At 40.9% G+C, this 25,444-nt stretch overlaps 5 protein-coding genes and 1 long non-coding RNA gene across 6 annotated transcripts; 3 read left to right on the top strand and 3 right to left on the bottom strand.

Moving 5' to 3' along the window:
- Nucleotides 1–399: 399 nt before the first annotated feature.
- LOC137160818 (histone H2A.J) lies at nucleotides 400–894 on the bottom strand. The gene has a single exon (XM_067559684.1). The coding sequence runs from the start codon at nucleotides 834–836 to the stop codon at nucleotides 447–449; it is 390 nt and encodes a 129-aa protein (XP_067415785.1). The 5' UTR covers nucleotides 837–894; the 3' UTR covers nucleotides 400–446.
- LOC137160819 (histone H2B 8) lies at nucleotides 834–1,607 on the top strand. Its single transcript, XM_067559685.1, has one exon. The coding sequence runs from the start codon at nucleotides 1,182–1,184 to the stop codon at nucleotides 1,560–1,562; it is 381 nt and encodes a 126-aa protein (XP_067415786.1). The 5' UTR covers nucleotides 834–1,181; the 3' UTR covers nucleotides 1,563–1,607.
- A 141-nt stretch (nucleotides 1,608–1,748) lies between these two features.
- LOC137160817 (histone H3) lies at nucleotides 1,749–3,100 on the top strand. The gene has a single exon (XM_067559683.1). The coding sequence runs from the start codon at nucleotides 2,628–2,630 to the stop codon at nucleotides 3,036–3,038; it is 411 nt and encodes a 136-aa protein (XP_067415784.1). The 5' UTR covers nucleotides 1,749–2,627; the 3' UTR covers nucleotides 3,039–3,100.
- A 1,151-nt stretch (nucleotides 3,101–4,251) lies between these two features.
- On the bottom strand, nucleotides 4,252–5,697 carry LOC137160821 (uncharacterized). Its single transcript, XR_010921981.1, has 3 exons — nucleotides 5,618–5,697; nucleotides 4,996–5,200; nucleotides 4,252–4,367 (listed from the first exon to the last, which is right to left on the bottom strand). It is a non-coding gene; the product is annotated as an uncharacterized lncRNA (long non-coding RNA).
- A 16,251-nt stretch (nucleotides 5,698–21,948) lies between these two features.
- LOC137160509 (histone H4) lies at nucleotides 21,949–22,360 on the top strand. Its single transcript, XM_067559074.1, has one exon. The coding sequence runs from the start codon at nucleotides 21,999–22,001 to the stop codon at nucleotides 22,308–22,310; it is 312 nt and encodes a 103-aa protein (XP_067415175.1). The 5' UTR covers nucleotides 21,949–21,998; the 3' UTR covers nucleotides 22,311–22,360.
- Nucleotides 22,361–23,653: 1,293 nt separating this feature from the next.
- On the bottom strand, nucleotides 23,654–24,090 carry LOC137160507 (histone H4). The gene has a single exon (XM_067559073.1). It carries the CDS (start codon nucleotides 24,012–24,014, stop codon nucleotides 23,703–23,705), a length of 312 nt encoding a protein of 103 aa, XP_067415174.1. The 5' UTR covers nucleotides 24,015–24,090; the 3' UTR covers nucleotides 23,654–23,702.
- Between the last annotated feature and the right edge of the window lie 1,354 nt (nucleotides 24,091–25,444).

The following is a 25,444-nucleotide window of genomic DNA, read 5'->3' as shown; positions in this document are numbered from 1 at the left end:
TCTGTCGTCAATTTCGCTTCGAAAGATGTAGTTCTTGCTTTCCTGTGGTCGATCTTTAATTTATTTTCATCCTTGTCTCTGCCCATGAAAATACATACATCTGAGTAACCTTTACCCTCGTTGAGCGCAGAATAGGAACAAGGGGTAGAGTAAATGTGAGTGCTCCTTTTAACCATAAAAAAAACTCTGCCCCATGATTTAAGACTCTATTCTATTCGGTCTACAGACTCAAATAATTTCGCTTAAAATTATTAAATTTATCTATTAAGTTAAAATAAACTACGGACTTTTCCCCCACCTCATTCCAGTGTTTTTTCACTTTAAACACTGAGTGAAACCTAATGTTATTTTTTCAGCATATAACCTGTATTAGAAACTCAACTCTTTTTCTGGGATGTGGGTGGCTCTGAAAAGAGCCTTTGGGTTGATTTTGAATGCTGTCACGTTTACTTGCTCTTCGCTTTATGGCTCTCAGTTTTCTTGGGCAGCAGCACGGCCTGGATGTTAGGCAAGACACCTCCTTGAGCGATTGTGACTTTCCCCAGTAGTTTGTTGAGCTCCTCGTCGTTCCGGATGGCGAGCTGCAGATGACGGGGAATGATCCTAGTTTTCTTGTTGTCCCGAGCAGCGTTACCAGCGAGCTCCAAAATTTCAGCGGTCAGATACTCCAGCACTGCCGCCATATAGACCGGAGCGCCGGCCCCCACTCGCTCAGCGTAATTACCTTTCCGAAGAAGACGATGCACACGACCTACAGGGAACTGCAGCCCAGCTCGTGAAGAACGAGACTTAGCCTTCGCCCTCACTTTGCCTCCCTGTTTTCCTCGGCCTGACATTTTTCAACGCGCTAATTCAGACAACCAAAGCACTAAGACTCAAAGTAGAATAAGTATAGTAACGCCCCGCCCGAATCCTGCCTTTTTATCCCTTCCTTGTGGCACAGAAACTGACTCATGATTGGTTGAAAATTTTCATTGTATTTACAACCAATGGTAATAAGGATTTTATTTTGACCAATTGGGTGCAGAATTTATCGTGTGTGACGTGAATTTTAGCTAAGGTCCAATAGAAAATAAAAGATTACAAGCATCTCATTTGCATACGGCCTCTATAAATAAGGGGGTTGGCCGCCATTGTGTTTATGTTCTTTCTGTGATTTAGCGAAATCGTCGAATTTCAATATGCCTGAGCCGGCGAAATCTGCTCCAGCTCCTAAGAAGGGGTCTAAGAAAGCCGTCACCAAGACCCAGAAGAAGGGCGATAAGAAGCGTAGAAAGACTAGGAAGGAAAGTTATTCTATCTATGTATATAAAGTGCTGAAGCAGGTTCATCCAGACACCGGTATTTCCTCTAAAGCCATGGGCATCATGAACTCTTTTGTGAACGACATCTTTGAGCGCATCGCAGGGGAGGCGTCCCGTCTAGCGCATTACAACAAGCGCTCGACCATCACTTCCCGGGAGATTCAGACGGCTGTAAGACTCTTGCTGCCGGGTGAGTTGGCCAAACATGCTGTGTCTGAAGGCACTAAGGCTGTCACCAAGTACACCAGCTCTAAGTAAATTTTATTAAAGACCATAAAACCCAAAGGCTCTTTTAAGAGCCACCCACGTTTTCAATAAAAGAGCTCTGACGCTGCTTCCTCTTTTTTCTGAATGTAGAAAGTGATTGTTTAAAAAATATTAGTGCACAGAAAACCTAAATTATCTCTCCTAATTCTTGCTAAGAATATACACCACAATTATTTTAAGTGTTGCCCACTGTTAGAGAAGTCCGTAAAATATTTAAACATGTTCTCGCATTTAATGCTACATCTATGCTCATAGACATTCGAATAAAACGAAAAATATTTATAGTTTGCATACTTCGTATTCAAACACTTAACCAATCCCCTGCTGAAGTCATGTGTACATCTTGGTTTTCAGGAAAGTAAAACTAACAGGACAATTAACTATTACTGTACTATATCCAAGAATTAAATTATATTAAATCCTCCATTCTGTTCTTGCTTAATCTTTAATAAAGATTATGTTGCTTTGGGGGTGCTGAGAGGAGAAAGATTATAGGATGTTTATCACCCTCTAGATAACCCCAAAGTGCAATATAGAATAGCATAGAATTCCACCCCACCAAACTTTTTCGGTTTATGCGGTATGCATTTCCTTCTCTGCTTTCGTAGTTGTCTGGCAAGGTGGAGATTTTGTAAATAGGAGGATGAAAGTATTCAGAATCACAGATCACATATCTGTCGCTTTCCGGTGAAGGAAGGATTTAAAGAGAGAAATCAGGAATTAAAATAAGGGTTTTTTAAGTTGATAAGAGCCAGAAAACTACTGGTAGCGATGAATGGGTGCTAGAAGCCGGGCGTGTTATTTGAAATCAGATGACGTGAGGGCGCGAGTGGGGGAGGCGGTATAGGCACTGTAAGGCAGAACGAAGGCGGGAAGGGTAATTTCTTTCCTTCCTGGCAGAGCGCGGGCTTTTCAAATATTTAAAATTATCCAATGGATTTGCTTTTTTCCGCCAGCCAATCAGGAGGGGGACTTTGGCTATAAATATCGGGTTTTGCTACAGCGCGCGTCTTATTTTTCTTTGTCTTGTCGAAGCGACAGTAACAGATAGGGAGAATGGCTAGGACAAAGCAAACCGCCCGCAAATCCACTGGGGGGAAAGCTCCGCGTAAGCAGCTGGCTACTAAAGCTGCCCGTAAAAGTGCTCCTGCAACTGGAGGAGTGAAAAAACCTCATCGTTACCGGCCTGGCACTGTGGCTCTGCGGGAGATCCGCCGCTACCAGAAATCTACTGAATTGCTTATCCGCAAGCTGCCCTTCCAGCGCCTGGTTCGTGAAATCGCCCAAGATTTCAAGACTGACTTGCGCTTTCAGAGTTCGGCCGTTATGGCCCTGCAGGAAGCCAGTGAAGCTTATTTGGTTGGGCTTTTTGAGGATACCAACCTGTGCGCTATTCACGCCAAGAGAGTCACTATCATGCCCAAGGACATCCAGTTAGCCCGCCGTATCCGTGGTGAGAGAGCGTAAACATTCCTAATAGCAGAAGTTAATGCAACCATCTAAAACCCAAAGGCTCTTTTAAGAGCCACCACATTGACACTGAAAGGAGCTGTATCTGCTTTAATTTTTTAAATCAAAGAATAAGGACCAACAAATTGTAGTCTCTCGCTTCAGACAGAAAAGCTAAATAGTAGGCAATTTAGTCGCATGTTTTATTACATTTATAGAACAAAATACTTAGTATTAAGTTCAACTTGTTTGTACCCATAAATGTTTAATTTGCTTTAGAAAGATTCGGTGTTAGCATTCTTTGACGTGATATGAGGAATAATCAGTTGTTGCTAAAGAGATGGCTAAGTGAAATAATCAAAAATAAAAATCTATCACCCATGATAAGTTAAAAAAAATAACATATTTCGGTTAGCTAATTCAGTTCCATAAAGCGAAGAGGTAGAACCACAAAATGACTGAACTGATGACTTGCTGCTATCCCTCTTTCAGACTCCCTCTTGAAATCATTACTCATTTTCATGACTTACATTTTTAATTTATCTCGATTTAAATGCACAAGCTGACCAGCAATGAATAAAATATTCTCTTTCGCCCAGAGCAAAAACGACTGGCGTGTTTTAGAACGCACCTCAAAATATTTATCATTTGGCTGGCTTTCTACACGACCAGTTCTATACAGCATACGGTGTTAAATGACACTCCAACTTTTTTTCTTCCGAATTTAGCACTTAGAAATAAAGTGTAGCAACTTTTTGTAAGACTAGATGTGCATATTTTAGAAGAAATACATCCCTGACCCTCTCCTCATGCAAAGTATATTAATTGTAAAATGTAACGAGTATTCATGGTATATTAAAAGCAAAACAAAATATAGCTTTTTAAATTCTGAAACCATTCTGAATAAGACAAAAGTAAAATCTAAATATTTTGCCCAATATTGTAATTATTGTTAGGTTTTTCATACTAGGTGATTCCCTCTAAATTTCGGTATACTACGTGGCTTTTAAAAATATTCTATTTTTAACCTATATGCTATCAGCTCTTCTATTGGATTTGTGAGTGATTCAGGAAAGAGCAGTTGAGTTGCAAATGTGTTATTCATAATGTGGATTTAACCACCGAATCCGTGTGGTGTGTGCTCCTGCCCTTTCAGAGCACCGACAAAGTCCACAGCTGTCAGCCTTTCACTTGGAGTGTTCATCTTCAGTGTAGGTCCAAGAAAACCATCGCAGGTCTCTTCCTAGATCAGTCCTAAGATACGCTTGTGCCCCCATGGCGAGCCAGGCTGTTATCCTTAAAGTCTGCACTCTGCTCTGGTGCTGCGTCCTTTCCCAATCTCTTTACCTACGATTACCAGACGTGAAAATCAAAATAATTACAAATGATCTGAGATCGCTCTCCATGTCTCTCTGGAGTCAGACCTGACTGAAAAGGTAAAGATGGTAATTTTTTGGGCTGCTATTCCCCCTCCCCCTTCTGGATACAGCTCGGTTAAGATTCCCCAGGGCGCTCAATAACCTCAAACATAGATTTCAGAGGGAAAAAAATGACCCATGTAGGAGCTCGAAAATTAATATCAAGTCCAGCGTTATTTCAATGGAAACTCAGATATCCCCTTAGTCTTGTAGGTTTCGTTAAATATATTAATCATAACAAGAACTGCTTTCAATGTACACTTTCTGTTACACTCTGTATCCTTACCCATTTCTGGTTGATCTCATAACACAATTTTACAAAGTGGTCACTTGAAAATCCCAGCATGTTTTCGTGCTTCGTCTATAATAATTAGCTATTTTCTGTAAAATACACTTTAAAAAATGAAACATTAATGATGGCTGTCTTATTTGTGTTGCTATTTGAAATCATGAGGAGCCTTTAGCAAAGGACTTGACTCAATTGCACTTACTCTATACTTAATTCGATTAATAATGGGCCGTAGAAGATTTCTTGGAGTAAACATATATACACTCACAATTGGAAGATCTTTCTACTAGCGTAACGATCTTTATTGACCTTTCTTCGCAGTGGCTGTTGATACTTTTTTTTAATGCTCCTTTGTTTCAGGAATTAGGACTGCAGCAAAATCGGACCAATCAGATTCTTGCCACACCATCTTTCTCTCACTCTGAGTTTTACGTTCATCGCCATTTTCTAAAATGTAATCAGAGGGGGCTAATCTGAAAAATAAAATAATCCAAATCAAAAGTGCCTGACTGGTGCTCCACTGTCTTGGTAGTTTTTCCTGTCACTGCTGAATCTATGAATAACTCCCCTCCCCCATCACTTTTGAGTAAATGCTGGTCTAGGAGATTAGATTGTTTTCTTCTGATCACTGAAATAGTTTATTTTGAATAATATTGTGATTTTATTTGTAGCATATATGCATGAATATGACTATTGATATGATTGCAGAAATGATCCGTGATATGAATTTATTTCCTGGGCTTGTGTGTGTGTGTGTGCGTGTATGAGACAGAGAGAGAGAGAGAGAAAGAGAGAGAGCCATTCACAAATAGCAGGCTTTTGGGCAATGTGACACTTCAGGGGTTACCCAAAATATACAGGATGAATCACATTCTCTACCATTTACTTACAGTATGAGAGACCCTTGTCTGTGCTCACCAGGGGCGAATCCTCCCACCTCTGCTGGCCGCAGGCAGCATAAGCACTCCACTCTGGGCTCTCTGAATCACACTTTCCCTCTGCAGACTGGGCTCTAGCAATTAGCACACTCCACTTTGATACATTGGAGTACCTTTTCTTCTGGACACAAGCAATGTACACCAATCCGCTGTCTCCATGGAAGCAGTGTACCCCAGCTCACCAGTCTCCCTTCAGTTTAACACTTTATTTAGTTTATTTAACACAAGTTAAGAAAAGAAGTTCTAAAATAGATGTAAGCAAAAGGATTGAAAATACCAGGTTACAGATTAAAAGAAGAAAATATAAAAAACAATCTAGAACCTATGCTTATTAAGTTCATTTCCAGTGTAAGAAGGTATTTCTCACCTCATGGTCAGTCCTTTCAGTGTTTGTCCAGTCTAGAGAGCTGGCATCCACTTTTCAGGAGACACTCATGAGGGCAGAGTGCCACACGTGTAATGGATGATAACATCTAGTACTATTTCTTCTTCTCCTATACGGTCCCAGACATTTTGTTTCTGGCTATTCTGAGTCTTTTCTTTTGGTTCTTTTATTTTGTAAATTTTCAGGCCTGCATCTGGTCCAGACTGTAAACACAGGGTTGGACTGATGTTGATTGTTCTCACCTTTGACTGAAGTAGTTGAGACCCACCTGCCTCTGGTGGTGACATGCTCCATCTCCAGCAGCTTTGAACATAATATTCCACATTTTACATATCTCTTTAATAGAGTTCCCATACAAACATATCACAAAAGCCATGACAAACAGCTAGTGCTTAGCTTTTGGCAAAGATCACACACACTCACCTCCCTTGATGAAGTATGAAGAAGCAGGTCAGACATAGGTGTTATATGCCTGCCTGGTCATGTGTGGTCATGCCTACATCATAGGCAAAGCTGATTGATATTTATTCATAAGTTTAAAATGATAGGGAAAAATATTTATATAAATACAATAGGAACAATAAAAAGACAAAGGAAAATATAGGTCCTCTGCTTAGCAAGGAAGGAAATCTAATAACTGATGACATCAAGAAGGGTGAGGTATTTAATACCTATTTTGCATCTGTCTTCTCTAAAACAGGCTGATGGTGATAAGATACTCAACAACACAATATTAACAACAATGGGGAAAGAATACAAGACAAAATAGGGAAAAAACAGGTTACAAATATTTAGATAAATTAGATGTATTCAAGTTTATAGGGCCTACTGAAATCCACTCTAGGGTATTTAAGGAACAAGCTGAAGCAATCTCAGAACCATAAGCAATTATCTTAGAGAACTCATGGAGGTTGGGTGACATCCAGAAGACTGGAGAAAGGCAAACATAGTACCTGTCTTTAGAAAGTGGAACAAAGAAAACTCAAGGAATTATAGACTACTTAGCCTGACTTCAATTCTTGAAAAGATACTGGAACAAATTATTAAGCAATGATTTTCAAGCACCTGGAGGATATAGGGTTATAAGGAATAGCCAACATGGATTTGGACGACAGGATTAGAATTCAGAATGTCCCTGACAAATTGGAGAATTGTTCTGAAATCAACAAGATGAAATTAAATATAGAGAAGTGCAATTTACTACACTTTGGAAATAAAAATCAGATACACAAATACAAAATGAGAAATAACTGGCTAGATAGTCCTGCTGAAATCTGAGGGCTATTTTGGATTACAAATTGAGTATGGGTAAACAATGTCATCCTGTTGTGCAAAAGGCTAATGATATAACTCTGGGGTGTATTAACAGAAATATCATATGTAAGACAAGGGAAGTAATTGTTCTGTTCTACTCTGCATTGATGAGACTGCTGGAGTACTACGTCCAGCTCTGGGTGTCACACTTTAAGAAAGATGTGGACAAACTGGATAGAATCCAGAGGAGAGCAACAAAAATGATAAAAGGTTTAGAAAATCTGACTTATGAGGAACGATTTAAAAAAAAGGGTATGTTCAATCTAGAGAATAGAAGACTGAGGGGGGAACCTGATAGCCTTCCAATATATTAAGGACTCATAAATACTGCATACATACACTATACAACTATGAAACCTGATTTAAATTATCATGTTTAAAAATGAAACTCCACTGCTTAATTGTGTTTGTGTGTGTGTTTGTGCGTACATGTAAAGCAAGCTTATCTGGTCAGGGATGGTTCGCAGAACACCCAGAAAAAAATGGCACTATCACCTGACTGTGGGTCTCTGTAAATTTCTGTAATATATATATATATATATATATATAAAAGGTCATAATAATGGTAACTGTTCCTAGGGAACAACACCAGCAACCAGAAGGGATTTGTTGGGTGGAATTTAGAAATCTTTGGGGCACCTGCCCTAAAGCTGTCAGAACATGCTATAGCCTACAGCACACTGGGTTAGGCCTTGTGTACACTACAGAGTTTTGTCAACAAACGTCAGCTTTCATCCACAAAACAATGGAGGTGTACACAGTACAATGCTCTTCCCACTGACAAAACTCTCCTGCTTTGCTGACAAAATAAAACCACCTCAGCAAGTGACATAGAGCTTTTTGCTGCAAAGTCAGATTGACAAAATGTCAGTGTAGACTCTGCTCTTGGTTATGTCATCGTAAATGGCCTCCAGGAAGTATCCCACAATGCCCATCTTGACCGCATCTTGACAATTCGAACTCTGCTACCCTGCACCCAGGTGCACAAGCATACACCCCTCCCCCTTTAAAGGACTGGGGATTTTTTAAATTTCAATGCCTGTTCATTGGGCATCTCGAGCTCAGATCTCATCTTCCCAGCTGACAATGGAGGCTTCAGGCAGCAAACATTCTCCTGCTTGGAGCACACCAGAGTTGTTGGATCTGTGGGTAGAAGAGGCTGGGCAGTCCCAACACCGCTACAGCCATAGGAACGTTGATATCTACAGTCAGATTTCTTGTGGCACGTTGGATAAGGGGTATAAAGTGGACACACATCAGTGTCGTGTGAAAATAAAGTAACTGAGGCAGGTGTATCAGAAGGCAAGGGTGTCAAACCATCGCTCTGATGTTGTGTCAAAGACCTGCCACTTCTATAAGGAGCTAGATGCCATCTTCGGCAGCTACCCCACCTCCACAACCAAGAACCCCTTAGATACTTCTGTGGGGCTGGGGTCAGCTGCTAGCAGACTCAACTCTGAGGATGAAATGGTGGATGAGGAAGTGGAGTTGGAGAATTAGGTGGGACAGGCGACAGGGTTGTCCAATACCGCGGTGAGCCAGGATCTCTTTTCGACCTGGAGGGTTTGAGCCAATTCCAGCACTCCATCTCTGGTGCACATGATGCAGGAGAGGAGAACACTGGTAAGTGATTATTTTCAATTGATACTGCTTGGTTACATGAGGAAGAACTGTCCTTGGCTTTGTTATATGCTAGAAGTGGGTTAAAGAGTAGAAATGTACAAGACTAGTTGTGTTTGCGTCTCCTTCACATTCCCCTGTGCAGCTACGCCAGAGGGCGGAACAGTGTGTTAATTCACACCGAGATTTCAAGGGAATCCTTCAGAGAGATCTTTAGGAAACTTTCTTTGGGATTCTTGCCAATCTTCTGCCGAAAGTTCCTTGGCAGATGTGTTTTGTTCCTTCACCTATTTTAGGAAACTTTCCCATGCCAATTAGCAATCACTTGAGCAGAGACCAAAGTGGCACACAGGTGAGCAGCATATGGACCCGGTCTGAAGCCACCTCACATGAAGGAGATGCACCCTTGCAAGCCCTCAAGAGTGAGATATCAGTTTCTGTTACCCATGCATGTGAAAAATGGTGGAAGGATTTACAATATTGTCCCTGGTTGCTTGCAGTGACCCCCATAGAAAACCATCAACACCCTTTGCCCATCTTGAATGCTCTCCTCGCTCCCCAGGCCGAACTCACCATGTTTAGGGCATTTGCCAAGCTGTGTGCTTGCCAGGGGACAGTGATAATGAGGTGTATTTTACTATTATGAGTTGATGCTTTGAGTGCACTAACAATCATGCTTCTGTTTATTGTTTCTTGTGGTTCTGCAGATATGGCCTTCAAGGGTGCCCCCTATGCATTGGCAGAGCACCTCCGCCTGATAAGGATGCAACCCAGAAGGAGCAAGGGGGAAATGTTTCAGGAGGTGCTCCAAACCTCTTAAGTCACAGAACAAGAATGAAGGGCATGGAGAGAGACAGTTTCTGAAAATACGAAAATAGATAGGAAGGAGAGGAAGCAGGGGAGCAGCGAATTTTAGTGGCCCAGGAGCAGATGATAAAAGTGGTGGAGGAGCAAATGGAGATGCTGAAGTTCCTAATCGCGCTGCAGGCAGAATACATGCTTGCTCCCTCCAATCCCTTCTGCAGCCTATGCAGATTTGTGTGCCATGCCCTCCTCAAACTCCTCCCACACATTCCTTGCATCTTTCCATCCTGTCCCAGTACCTTGTTCTTTTTCACACCCCTGAGCAATAAAAGTTTTGCTGACATAAGTGCAAGTGCGGACATGGCCTTAGTTAAGTTAATTTTAGGCTTAAAACTGGTACAATTTTCTGGGTGAACACTCTTAATTGAATTTAAACTTGATTGATATCAATTTAGGTTAACTTAATTGCTTAGTGAATTAACCTATATTAATATTGGCCAGGTTTAAACTGATTTAGGAATGTATACCCAGGATTTTGCACTCTTTTAACTAAACTACTTTAAAACACAACTTTATTAAGCCAGTGCAACTCTGACTATGAACATAGCCTAAAAGTAGGTTCCTGGAAGGAGTGGGTGTGTGACAAGTATTCATACCCTACACACTACTGCAATGACTTTTGTTCAAGATATACTTTGTATGATATCATTTGAAAACTAATAATACACTGATCAATAATATCATTTAAAAATATACATAAAAATGCTTTGTGTGAAATTATGGATACTCACTAATGTTATGCTTAAAAGTTTGTGACTAAAAGATGTTTAAATCAGGCCTATCAGGGGACTTGGTAAACAGGTTTTCTCCAGACAAAGGAAAGAGGGCAACACCTCAAACTAGGTGTGGCCCAGATTCAATGGGCTATTAATTTTGTATCAGAGGTTGCAGCAGGAAGAGGTAATTTGCATAGTAGCAATTTGCTTGCCACTCTAGTGGGAGAAGAATCAGCATGGAGCCTTATCTTTCAGACCACTATGCCTTTGGTCTACTCTACAAAGTTAGGTCAATGCAACAAAGCTTATATTGACCTAGTTTTGCATGTGGCTACATTGAGGCTATGGCTACACTACAGTTTAAGTCGACATAAATTATGTTGCTCAGGAGACAAGCTAATAGTGTGTTTGTCTCATGTGTGGAGGATCACAGCCAAGTCTGGCTATAAAATGTGGAAGGACGTTGGGTGAGCATTTCTCTATAAGACATGAAAATATCGAGTTAAGTCTAGGTTCTAGAATGTGTGTTATTTTTTATTTTATATGTAACCATTTGTTTCAACTTGAATCTCTATACTTTGTTAAATAACTTTCTAGTTGTTTTTGCTATAAACATAAGTGCTGTGTGTTAAGTCAAGCAGTGATCTCAGGGGGACTGGGCAAGCTGGGATTTACTGTCTCTTTGGAACCAGCAAATTATGAATACTGCCAATGTCCAGTGTAACAGAGAAGATGCTGGAGTGGGAGGGGAAAAAATGGTGGCAGATTCTCTGAAGCATGATTGGGAGATGAAGGGAAGACTGGGAAATGAAAGAAAGAGTCAGTAAACAACAGAAGGACATATCTGAGAGACTCTTTTTGGAAAGCTTATCTCAAATCCTGGACTCCTCTGAACCCAGACCCAGTCCCAGTGACTCCAGGTGTGCTGGCATCACACTGTCATATGCTCCAACTGATGGAGAATTTGCAGCAGAGAAGAGGTGAAGCCACTTCATATATAATGGAGCTGCACGTGATCAATTGTGCCATGCCTTCGCAGGGCAAAGACAACAGACGTGATAATATGTAATTACATTACATTTGACATTTCACTTTAATTTCCTGGTGTAGTGCTGCATGTCTGTCCCTCCCTGTGCATCTGAGAGGAGGGTCATGCCTCCTCGCTGTAGTCCCTGAAGAGACAGTCTCGAAAATGGGGAATTAGCTGTCTTGGGACATATATGTCTCATGCCCTGGCTATTCATTCTCCTGTCAGATGATAGTTGCATTAATGCTAACATGCAATACAGGACGTTGCTCTGAGTTAAATCCATGTCTCGCCACATGTTGCAATGAGGGCCTTGGACAAATATCTGGAGCATGTGCAGCTGGGACTGGTTTACTTTCATGAGTTGCTGGGTTCATATTATTTCTGCCCAAAATCCCCAGATGTGATGGACAGGGTCTCCTACAATACACTGTGAAACCATCTGTAGAGTGGCACACTTTAATGTTACATTATATCTTTGTTTCCTGGTTTTCAGAGGGTAAGTGTACATTCACTTGAAGTCTCTTGTAAGGGCACCAGGAAATGCTGGGCAATTTTAACCATGCTAACAGGTTTTTTTTGGCCTTAATTAAGAGTATTACAATAGCTGCATTTGGGCAAAAGAAAGATGGATAAAAACTGATGATTTTTAAAAACGTAAATCAGATTTTGTATTTTATTTAAATTATAGTAAGTTTTTCTTTTTAAAAGTTAACCTGTTTAAAATTAATTAAAGCAAGGAGCGAGGAGATGAGATCTACTAGTTGTACAAGTTTGAAGGGCAGCCTAAGTAATTTGGGAGACTATCTCATTTTCAAAGACTTAGGCAAGTAAGAATTTAAGCTCCAGTCACATTCACTTAAGCATAACTGAAAATTTTCCTAGGTAGATGTGAAATAATCAGTTACATTCTCTGACAACAGTTAATCCTCCTTTTGAATAAATCACTAAGTTGCAAATGTGAAGCATGTTTTGTTAAGAGATATTTATGTATCCAAAGCATTTAAAGTTATTTTATTTAATAAAAATAAATCTTATCTGCTGTTTTGGCCGCAGATAATTAATGTAATGTGTAATTAAATTCCAGTTACCATCCTAATGCAGCTTGACACAAATCATGAGCAGAAAAATAATTATCTAGTAAATAAGCAATATATCATTCACAATTTTCTAGCATACTAAAAGTGTACAGTTAATAAGAATCTGAAAATATTAAGCTGTATAATTACTTAAATATATGTATATAGTTATATAGTGTACCCTCCTAGGTAGCAAAAAAATGTACCAAATCTAGTGTAAAGGCTCTATTTAGTTGTTAATCAACATGTTTTAATAGTTATATCAGCTAATGCACCTTTCTTTTTAGCAAATAACAGAAGTATAAATGGAAAAGTTAATTAAATCAAGGCTTTGCACTTGGTGATTTAAATCATGATTTAAATTGCTGATTTAAAATTGCCTTGATTTCAATCAGTCCATCATTGGCAAAAGACTGTAAATGACAGATAAGATTAAAGTTATTTTTAGGCTGAATGCTTCATTAGGTCAACAGGACTGAGATGGTCTTTCTTATCTTTTAACCACTGTGATGGTGTACTGGACTTGGCCTCAGGAGAATTGAGTTTTATTTATGGCTCAACTGGTGGCTTCTGGGTAATTCATTTTGGGTTTGATCCACAAAGGGGCTTAGATGCCTGACTAGAACTTTAGGCTCCTCAATCCAACATTTAGGTGCCATTGAGTTCTTCAGGACTCCTCTGTTGTATAATCTTGGAGGTGCAGAAGTTTCCACTGGGAAAGTCCCCATGCTGGTTAAATTTGTGTCAGTGGGCATGCACAAAGCCACCTAAATCCTGATGCCACTGAGCTGCTCAGCACCATTATACCTAAACCCCAGCAGGATTCACAATGTAGATATTCCTCCATCTATTTTGCCTGTGTGGCCCAATCCAGTAGGCATACTGCAAACTTGACCAAACTACACAAAAAACAGCCAAGAGGTGGTGCTGCCCTCCACTCATATCTCAGTGGTTAAAGCACTAACCTGGGAATGGGATATAGTAGACTGAAGTTCCAATCCCTGCTCCAAATCTGGCAGAGAGGGAATTCCAATCTGCATCTCCCACATCCCAAATGTGTGCTCCAACCACTGGCCTACTGATGGTGGGGAAGAGCACCACTCTCTCTTCCTCAGTTTGTCACAAGAAAGGGCTGTGGTGAGTAGGTGCCTAATCTCAGGAGAGGGTTCATGGCTATGAATTGCAAGTAGAGAAAGGCTCCTTCCTACAGCCTGGAGTGGTAGCCCAACTTTCTGAGAGAAGCAGGGCTTAGGCCATACCCATCTCCTATGCATTGCTGACTGGCTAATTTAGGCAGCTCCCAACTCAGCATGTTGGCTTCTGTAACAATGTTGCTGTAATATATTTAGAGTTCTGTGCCATATGATATCTTGATTTATAAAGTACAACAGTACAAAATCAAGATGGTGTACATTCACTGGATTCAAAATTTGTTAACAGATAGGCCTCAAAATATTATAAACGGAGAATTGTTGTTGAGTGGCTATGTTTCTAGTGGAGTCTTGCAGTGATTGGTTCTTGGCCATAAGCTATTTAACATTTTTATCGGTGACCTGGAAGAAAACATCAAAACATCAAAAATAAAGGTAGCTGATGGCACAAAGACTGGAGGAATGGTAAATAATTAAAAGAACAGGCCACTCTCACACAACAATCTGGATTTCTTGGTAAACTGGCCACAACCAAACAATATTGTATCAATACATCCAAATGTAAAGTCATATATCTACAAACATACATCTATTCTGGGAAACAGTGACTGTTAAAAAGACTTAGGGTAATAGTGGATAGTCAGCTGAACATGAGCTACTAGTATGATGCCGTGGCCAAAAGGGCTAATACAATCTTAGGATGTATAAAAAGGGGAATGTCAAGTAAGAGCTGAGATTATATTACCTTTGTATTTGGCACTGGTGTGACCACTATTGGAATACAGTGTCCAGTTAGTGGTGTAGCTACAATAGTGCCAGTGGTGCAGTCACACCAAAACCCACGAGTTTGTGGGGGCCTGTTCGGGTGGTCCATCCCCAACCTCCCTTGAGGATCTGATCTCCCAGGGGGAGAGATTGCATGATCCCCAGTCAGGTCAGTATCTCTGCCTGGGGGGTGAGGCAGTATGGCTCAGCAGCCAGAGTCAGTATCACAGCTCGGGGGAAGTGAGGCAGTATGGCCTGATGGCCAGAGTCCATGGACAGTCCTTCTGGGTCAGGGCCACACAGCCTACAGGCCTGAGTCAACAACATCACCCAATTCTGGGGGACAATGAGACCCATTGGCGGCGTGCAGCACCACCTAGAAGCACATGGTGCCCAAGGTAGGGGGGCTCAGACTGTTGGCCCAATCCTGTTTTTGAGAAATACATGAAAGAACAGAGCCACAAACACCCCCCCACTTCCTACCAAAAGGCACTTCAGCCTGACACACTGTAACTTTAATCAAAAGTTAAAACCTCAACTGACTCTTGTTTTACTCTTTTAAATGTTCACTTACTTTCTATAAGTCTATTTGTTTGAAAACCATTTTATCTGTTCATTTTACTCACTTTCAATATATTTGTAAGTATAAAAAGCCACACTGTGAAATGTAATATATATCTACTCTCAATTGTAAAAGACACTGGCAAAAATGAAATAATGTTTGCTCTAAAAATAATATGTAAGTTCTTCACCTAAGAGTTGGCACTGAGTGATTGAAGTGTGAATGGCTGAGCAATTGAGTTGGGTGTAGACAGGGAGAGTGATTGAACAATTGGTCTGAGTGAGGGATATTGAAACAGACATGAAGAAAACACCAGCCTCACCTAAAACGCTTGAGGAAGGAAGAAAGGAGTGAAGATGATCAAATGGCCGAAGAGGAACCCACCCTGATAACTTTGGAGCCAGCACATTTCAAAGGACAAAATCTGATCAGGCTTGCAAGAATGTGGGTGATTAAGAATCACACCAAGAATGCAGTTGCAGCATGACAGTGCAAAACCCATAGACTTACATGGGGTCCTTTCCCTATAAAATGGGACAAGAAGATGAAGGCTGGAGGTTCGGGTCTACAACATCACACCAGCCAGGAGTACCAGTGCGCATCGGCAGGACCTTGCTCCTCATCCTCATGCTCTAGTCATCTGGCCAGTGACTGTCACGAGCACCAAGAGGCTGGTAACTATAACATCTGTGGAACCTGTGTGTGTGTTTGTCTGTCTCTGTCTGTGTATGCCTGTCAGTGTGTGTGAGGATGAATAAAAGTTCCAATTGAAACATGTGTCAACAAAGTATATTTTATTAAACAAGAATCTCTGTAATTGTAGTATTGATACAATGTTAATACTGTTTTCATAGTGGTTGCATTATTGATACTATGTTGTTAAAGCACAATATTGATATTATTACAGTGTTGATACTTTTCTTTTCTTTGTTACTATTTACCAAGTTTCCATGTTCATAATAAACGTGGCTTGTTGCCTTATTCCCTAAAAAGATCCTGTGATATTTGTTATTTGGGTAACAAGACCCTCCCTGCTCTTCTGTGCCCCAGTCCAGGGACCTAATGGAGGTGGGGGTACAAGTTGCTACTGGGTCAGCAGGAATCCTTCTGCAATATGCTGACTCTCCCTGCTGGTCAGGGCTAGCCCCCCTTCCCTGTGCTACTTCTTACCCCAACTCCCTCAATGATGGTCCATTGTTTGGCAGAGTCCCCAGGTCCTTCAATGTGTCCAGCCTTTGGGTGGGCGGCCACAGGTTCTGAGACTCCTCCTGGGTTCATCGGGTCTCCGATTCTCCCGGTCCATTGTTATGCTGGTTCTGTGGCAGGAGCCTCCAGCAGGGCTCTGTTCTTCCTCCTTGGTGGTCAGCCCTGAATGAGCTAGGCTGCTCTCTTTTATACTGAGACAGGAGTTGGAGCATGCCCAGCACAGTCTAAGAGGTGGGACTTCTGCCTATAATGAAGAGTCAGTTTCCTTGCCTCTAGTGCGGGGCAGGCACACCCCATCATAGAGCCCAACCAGCAGAAGTCATTCTATCTTAGGCACTATGACAGTTATCCCATAGTCTACCTGAAGGCAGACAAGGAAACCTGCACAACACTTTCAAAAGAAGAGCCTGGAGTTTAAATTCATAACTCTGCTACACACTAAAAATCAAGGACTGAATGGGGACACTGGATTTATAGCTTATTATAACAAACCCACTATCCCCCTCTTTTTGTCCTTTGACTTAGAGACATGTTTAATGGTCCAACTTACCTTGAATGATCTCTTCAAGGAGGACATTGATAAATTGGAGAGGGTTCTGAGAAGAACCACGAGAATGACTAAAGAATTGGAAAACATTCCTTATAGTTGAAAAACTTAAAGAGCTCTATTTAGCCTACCAAAGACAATGTTAAGAGGTGACTTGATCACAGTCTATAAATATAAATGGGGATCAGAAATGTGATAATAGAGAGCTCTTCAATCTGGAAGTTGATGAAACTAGACAGACTAGAAATACGGTGCAAATTTTTAACAGTAATGGTAATTAATCATTAGAACAATTATCCAATGGTTTCAGTGGATTCTCCATCACTGGAAAATTTTAAAGCAAGATCTATATATTTATGTATTTATTTTCTTAAAATATATGCTCTAGTTCAAGCACAGCTATTGAAACTTTAGACCATGAAATTTCTGCTAGGCTGGACCTACTTATAAAATTAAGCTACCAAATATTAATATGTGGCATATTGCAGAGTATGTGAAATGGTGGCTGGAGTCCCTTTTGAAAAGGGGTGGTTGTTTCTCATTGCAACACACCCACGCTGTCTTTCCATTCTCAAAGTATGTCTGGTATTTCATTAAGATAACTGTTTATTAATTGCCTCTTTTGCCTGGACCATCTTCCCTGATGAACTTATCCTCTGGGAGTAACTCATCTATGCAGTAAACAGAAATGTGTTAAATGTCAGGCGTGCTAGATCTCCATGGATCCAGATCTCTCAAAATATCTTATGATCAAAGCCCATGGCTGGATGCCACCCCAGATATTGCTCAATTTAGTCACAACAAACCCAATACCCCTTTGTTTGAAGGGTGGAACACTGAAACTAAACAACAAATCTAGATGGATAGTGCCTTTTAACTAAATAAAACACATGGGTCTCTCCCACTTGTATTGTTTTCGGGAATTCCTGTGTTTACTCATGTAAATTACCAAAATACTTTGAAAAACATTACATTTAAGAATATATAAGAGAAGCAATGGAAATAAAAAAGGCAAGCAAGCTTCAAGAGTGAAGGGTCATTCTGGACAAACAACTGACAAGACCTGCCATTTTTGTCCAGCTGTCTTCTGAAACCACGGATCCAGGCTCTTGGGGGAAGCTGCTAAGAAATCCTGGGTGGACTCACACGTATGCCTGTTTTTGATGGTGGAGATGTGGGGAGGCAGAGGGAAATAGCTGCATCTTGCCTGCATTGGTGAGGATAATTGCGTTTGCAGCTAAAATATACTGGACTTTTGGTTTGGGGGCTCATTTTATTTGTTTACAAGTATAGTAATTAAAGTCTTTCTGTCATTATCGAATGAGAGTCATGTCCTTAGCACATGAATAGCAGATCCCAATCTGTGAGTTAACAAAACATAAACAGGGGAGTCCTGTGGCCTGTAACATACAGGAGGTCAGGCTAGAAAATCCCAATGGTCCCTTTTGACTTTAAAGTCTATGAATCTGTGAGACACTTCAGAATGGTCAATACCAGCATTGCAACCTCTAAATTTTAGGCACTCTGATGCCTTGTGGCTAGCATGCTCCAAGAGGCACACTGAATGTTGGAACTGTAGTTCCATAGTACAAAGTTTGATTTGGAGACACAATCCAAAGATCATGAATAAATCATTATCCACCTTAATTTCCTCCTTTGTAAAAATACTGTACATTGTATTCTAAAAGGAATTTAACAGTTTATCTTGTATGTCCCAAAGCATATATATATATATATATATATAATTTGAAAGTTCATGTATTGCAATTTTTTTTAAGTTTATGGTTCCTGAAATAGCTTTTGGTTTAACCCTAGGGTGCATATATTTCAATAGGCTTTTATTGTATTGTTATCCCTTTTGAGCTAAGTAGACAGCTACATTTAGGGTGTTGTGGGTTGTTCCAGGTGTGAGGAGAAATTGATGATATAACCATTTTCTTTGATGCAATCTTGTTTATTTACAGAATTATACATAAAGTCCGGTTTCCCGATAACAGGAGGAATCTAACAGCAAGAGACAATTTGCTGACTTTTCCAAATGTTACTTTTCAGCCACTACTCTGCTTAAAAAATTTGCTCTCTTAGCTTTCTCTCTGGGCCACATTACTAACATTTCTGTATAACAGCAACACTAATTGCCTTTCTGGCTGCTCCTGACCCTGTATCATGAATGCAGCTCACTCCCCCTGCTACCGAAAGAATGCTCAACTAAAGCCTTCTGCCAACATTATTCAAAATCCTGGGTGGACTCACATATATGCCTGTTTTTGATGGTGGATATGGGGGGAGGCAGAGAGAAATAGCTATTTAACTGTCTCACACCACTATCTTAAAAGAAGGGTGTTGGTAACTCATATCCCATAATAAAAGGTTAAACCCAGTCTACAACAACTCATCTCTCCTAAGATTTGTCCATCCTCCCAAAGAGGCTGAAAATGAAGACACAGCAACAATCAGTCCTACCCAGAAAAAAAATAAATTGTTCAATAAATTATATTATTTAAGCAGTCTTACCTATTTACAGTGTCAGGATGTTTTCAGGTAACTAAGCCAAATTAATTTTACTCTCACCCAAATCTTTTGAATTTTTTTTTCTTTCAATCAGTGTGAAGAGGCCTCTTTCAATGAACCCCTGAGGAATGTCTGTTTTTTCTGTGGAATTTTCTGAGTAAAACTTAATGTGCCCATTTTGTTCTTTGAGAATTCATTTGTTACAATATAATCACACAATAACAGGTGAAGAGACATAATTCTGAGTATATGACATACAGTACAATAATACAGAAATAAATTCTAAATTCATTCTCTATTGTTGCCCCAATTAGATAGTATACTTAAAGAACATATGTATATGTTTTACAATTTAAAGCTAGGTTGCTCCTATATTGACCTATGAATCAGTCACACTTTTTGTTGCTCATCTGTGATCAGAAAATGAAAGACAATATTTTCATTTATATGCACAATGAGATAATTTAAATGAACATGGGAGACTTATTTCATGTTTTCTGGAAACTATTCAATTAATTTAGCACAGTTATTTCTTTGACAATGTAATTATTTTATGCAACACTTAATTTCCTATTATTCATTTATCTTGAGATTAAGTTAAAATTGAGAATATTAATCTTCTACAAACTGTTATAAAATATTTAAGAATATATTTTCTTAATCAGTTTTATTGTCTATGGCCTTAATGTTTTAAGCAGTCATCCTAGCTCTAATAGTAAGCAACTATTGTCATGTATTAATCACAAGGAAATGAAGAAACTTTTCTGTTGTTAAAAGATTAGTAAATGTGAGAATACTTTATCGGAAAGATGTCATTTTTTTCATGCTAAACAATATATTGACCAAGTGTCCTGATAAAATTGCACTAAGTATGAAAAAGCTTCTCTAAATGAACATTCTGATGGCAACAAATTAAATTCTGTTTATGGAGAGACAGACAAAAACAGTCTGACAAGTTCTACTCCTGCCTCTGAAAGTGATTCCTTCTCCTTTGGACTGAACTAAGACTTCCTTCCCCTATTTCAGTTTCCCCTCTGTTAAAAGGGACAATCCTGTTTGACTGACTGATCTCACAGCCATTTTGCCAAAATAAATTAGTAAAAGTTTGCAACTATCTAAAAAGTACTGTATATACATGACATTTTGTTACTATGGCTATGCACTGTCATGCTTCTATGTATAATATGAAACTAAGGTGACCTACCTGATATGTCCCTAACAGTGAAACTCTGTCCAGGAGATCTAGGTAGAGATGCTTAGATTGAAAGTTTTAGTGTTGAGTCAGGAAAGGAAATCTAATTGTGAATACTAGCCTAGATTTCATTGCTGCCCACATCCAGAGATTACAAAATGCACATTCCAGTTTCACTTGGTAAGTGTTCAAACAAGAGTTAATCCTGGAACTATCCTTTTGATTATTATTATTATGAATGCAAGTATCTTGAGCCAGCATGCAGGGACTTCCCCCTTTCCTCCTCCTTCCGCCTCCCCTCAACTACACCAGCACTGACACACTCGCCATTTCCTGAATGTATCTATCATGACGCCAGGCTCTTGCAAAATCAAAAAAACATGCTTGTTCCTGATATCAAATATTCTGAACGATAGTAGAAATAATGATCGTATATATTCTTGTCAACACGTATCAAAGACACTCAACCAATTGTTTCAGCTTATCAATTAAAGATTCGTCTCTCGCGCCGTCTCTTGAGTCCTGCATTATGGGGCGGGGTGTTCACTGCTCAGAAACAAATCTTTGGTTTCCCAAGCGATCCGGTTTGCAGTGATTCACAGCCAGACTCACGATGTCATACTTATGCGCACACTGCACAAATAAATAACCAAAGCAGAAACGTCAATCACAGTAACGAGGGGAAAGAGGATGAGAGCACAGGGCCCTGTCCCGCTCCCAGACCCAGTCCTGCCGCCTCTCTGCTGCATGGTCTGGGTAATATTATCACCAGGGCAGGCAGCTCGGTCAAAATGGCGGCGATTGGTAGAGAGGGGCCAAGGGCAGGGAGGGGAAGAACGGATGTGCCAGGAAACCTGATTGGTCAGATTCTGCCGCAGACTCCAGAGAGGAGCGTTTTCAAACTAAAACAACCGCGCGCAGCAGACCCGCGTCGGCCTCCCTCTCTCTGCTCGGAGTCGGCAGACGCTGGGAGGGCAGAGACTGAAACTATCGGCGACAAAAAGCGGCTGTTCTTTAAAGAGAGGAACGGAGACGCCCAGTGTTGCAGGGAAACGGGGAGACTCAGTTATAAATCCCGGACTTAGGGCTTGATAATGACCAATGAGTCTCCGCCGCATCCTAACTTGAGGCCAGGTTTTTGTAGAAACCTGTTTGGGGGTTTTGTATTTATTGTCATTGAAAGCCTGGGGCGGGGGAAGTAACTAGCAGTGAGCACAAACAACGGCGGGTGGGAGGGGGGAGTAGGGAGGGAGGCGAGAGCCCGCCTTTTTCTTTTCAGTTCTCAATCAGGTCGCGTGGCAGACAATATAGCCAGACTTCAGGCTAACAGGAATACAATAATTTCTGAGTAGCGGTACGTTTAGCTGTGTGTTGTTGCTGTGTGTCATTACAGCATGTCCGGGCGCGGTAAGGGAGGTAAAGGGCTAGGGAAAGGAGGCGCTAAGCGCCATCGGAAGGTGCTGCGGGACAATATCCAAGGCATTACGAAGCCGGCCATTCGTCGCTTGGCTCGGCGCGGGGGAGTGAAGCGTATTTCGGGCTTGATTTACGAGGAGACCCGGGGAGTGCTGAAGGTTTTCTTGGAGAATGTGATCCGCGATGCTGTCACCTACACCGAGCATGCCAAGCGGAAGACCGTAACGGCTATGGACGTGGTTTATGCTCTGAAGCGCCAGGGACGCACTCTCTATGGTTTTGGCGGCTAACCTGATCCCTTAGTCTACAGGATAACACAAAGGCTCTTTTAAGAGCCACCCACACTTTCACAAGAAGAGTTGTATTATTTTCATAACATTTAGACGAAAGTGCTGAAAATTAACTTGAGTAACTCGGTTTTCACAGGCTCTTAAAATCAACGTGCCTTTAAAAATACATAAACAACCTCCTTTTAAATGCGGAGATCTCTAGTACATAGCCCTGAAGCAACTGCAGGGGTTTAGTAAAATATTCAATGTTAAAATAGTTGTACTTTCAACGGTATAAAAAAACCCCAAACTTACATTTGATGTCAATATGTCAACAGATTGCAAAGGAAAATTTTGGTTTGTTTTGAAGCCCAAATAACCTGCTACATATGTATTCAAACGATTAAAAAAAATAAGTTGTAAAGAATATCAGCTCTTTTATGAAAAGCAGAATAGGTCTGAAAAGAGCCTTTGGTTAACGATACAAATATTTTTCTAAGAAGTAATTTAACTACATCCACCTAAGAGCCGGTGATAGGTTTGTTGTCCTGGAATACTGCGTCTGACCAAGGGGGATGGGGGAAAGGAGAGAAAAGGTCCATAAGGACGTTTTCCTTTATGAATTTGAATTTTAAGAATGCAATGCTTTTCTTTGCATAGCGTCCTACTAAACAGAGAAACAGACGCTATTATCACTCTGTAACTGAGCAACAGGGAGATCCTAAAAAACCTTGAGATGCCAGAACCATCGAAATCTCCTGCTCCCGAGAAGGGGTCTAAGATGTGAGCAAGACCCAAAAGGGGGACAAAAAAACACAGAAAAAGCAGGGTTGGAAGTTACTTCGTGTATGTTTACAAAGTGGTGAAGTAAATTCACCCGGACAGTGGCATCTCCTCCAAGGTCATTGGAATCGGTTCTTTTATAAGTGGTATTTTTGAGCGTATTGTCGGGGAAGCATCGCGCCTGGCTCATTACAAGCGCTCGACCATCACCTCCCGGGAGATCCAGACTGCTGTGCTCCTGCTGCTGAGGGGGGTTCACCAAAACATGCTGTATCTGAAGTCATGTAAATGGTCTTTGAATGTAGAAATTAATATTTAAAACCCAAAGATTCTTTCATGTTTTCAGTAAAAGAGAATCATTTCTTTTGAATTTTCCTCTTAAATACTGTACTGTCACTCAAGGAGGCCACCACTAATTTTATTGCTGGAAAATACACCCACGCTGCTAAACCAAGGCACTTATCGACACTAACCTACAAAATATTTAGTGTACTAGTTAAGTATTTCGCTTTTTTCCATTGAAAGTATTCACATCACAGCACGAGAACACAAGAATCACAACTCTTCTTGTGAACGTATGGGTGGCTCTTAAAAGAGCCTTTGTGTTATCCTGTAGACTAAGGGATCCGGTTAGCCGCCAAAACCATAGAGAGTGCGTCCCTGGCGCTTCAGAGCATAAACCACGTCCATAGCCGTTACGGTTTTCCGCTTGGCATGCTCGGTGTAGGTGACAGCATCGCGGATCACATTCTCCAAGAAAACCTTCAGCACACCCCGGGTCTCCTCGTAAATCAAGCCCGAAATACGCTTCACTCCCCCGCGCCGAGCCAAGCGACGAATAGCCGGCTTTGTAATGCCTTGGATATTGTCCCGCAGCACCTTCCGATGGCGCTTAGCGCCTCCTTTCCCTAACCCTTTACCTCCCTTACCGCGCCCAGACATATTGAAATGCCACACAGCAACAACAGAGCAGCAAGCAAACAGCAACTCACAATGTTACGGGGGCCTGTTAGCCTGAAGTCTGGCTATATTGTCTGCCACGCGACCTGATTGAGAACTGAAAAGGAAAAGGGCGGGCTTATAGAACCCTCCTCCAACACCCGCCCTTATCTGCTCATGGCTAGAATTACACCCACAGGCTTGCTCTTAACATAAATAGGAACCCCCCAAACCTGGCTTCAGACAGAGTTAGGATGCGAAATTTGCAGAGACTCATTCTCAAGCCCTACGTCCAGGAATTATAATGGAATGCCTCGTTTCCCTGCAACACTGGGCGTTTCCTTTTCCTCACTTTAAAGAACAGCCGCTTTCAAACTAATTTCAGTCTCAAACTCTGCCCTTCCTTCCGGTGCGTCTGCTGAGCAGAGAGAGGCAGACGCGGGTCTGCTGCGCGCGGTTGTTTTAGTTTGAAAACACTCCTCTCTGGGTTTCTAGCATTTGGAGTCTGCGGCAGAATCTGACCAATCAGGTTTCCTGGCACATCCGTTCTTCCCCTGCCTGCCTTTGGTCCCTCTCTCCCAATCGCCGCCATTTCCCGAAGCTTGATCGAGAGCGGTCGGCCTGCTCTGATACCCGGCAATGTTGCAGAGAAACGGCGGGAGTGGGACAGAGCCCTGTGCCCTTCCCTGCCTTCCCCTCGTCACTGTGAGTGACGTTTTTTGCTTTGGTGGTTTTTATAACTAAATACATACTTTTTACATAAATAGGGTATCACGAGAGTTGCTGTAAATAATCACTCGGAAAACTAAACATCTTTTCCATTTCAGCGAGGCTGAGAAACCAGTTCTAAATTGAAAATGGAAACATTTCCCCCTTGTTTGGATTGGGCAATCACTTTAGGTTCTGATGTGATATTCAAATTATATTATATAGTCATCTTAACGGTTACAGTATAACTATTAATTATGAACGTTTAGACCATTGAGAAGCTTTGGTGAAAATAATTAAAGAAATTGGTGCGGGGGTTAACAGTTTAAGGAATACATCAGCCATTTCTAATGTATCCTTTGCTGCCATCTACTGACTTTCAATTAATTAGTTTAAATCGGTGAGGATTTTTAACTGATCCAATCACCTTTCTGTTTTAACTTTTAATATTTTAACCTGGCAACCTCTCATAATAGGATTACCTACGTGTTGAATAGTGGATTATTTTTCCTATCGAGAAAGAGAGAGGAAAGAATGATATAGAAAATCACAGTATGATTTTTGAAAGATATTAAATATAAAAAATGACTAAATATGATTTCCTTATTTTAAATACGTATACATTTTGAAGTGTGTTCACTGTACTCACCAATTTACTGTAACAGAACAGTGTCAGTAGATATTAGGCTAGGCCTTATTTGTTAAGGGAATAAAGGTCATGGGGA

This window comes from Emydura macquarii, unplaced genomic scaffold (genome assembly GCF_026122565.2).
Source record: "Emydura macquarii macquarii isolate MOO-44397 ecotype Brisbane River unplaced genomic scaffold, CSIRO-AGI_Emac_v2 contig_2205, whole genome shotgun sequence".
NCBI lineage: Eukaryota > Metazoa > Chordata > Testudines > Chelidae > Emydura > Emydura macquarii.
Note: the sequence above shows the minus strand (reverse complement) of the source record. Positions and strands in the feature narration are given on the sequence as shown.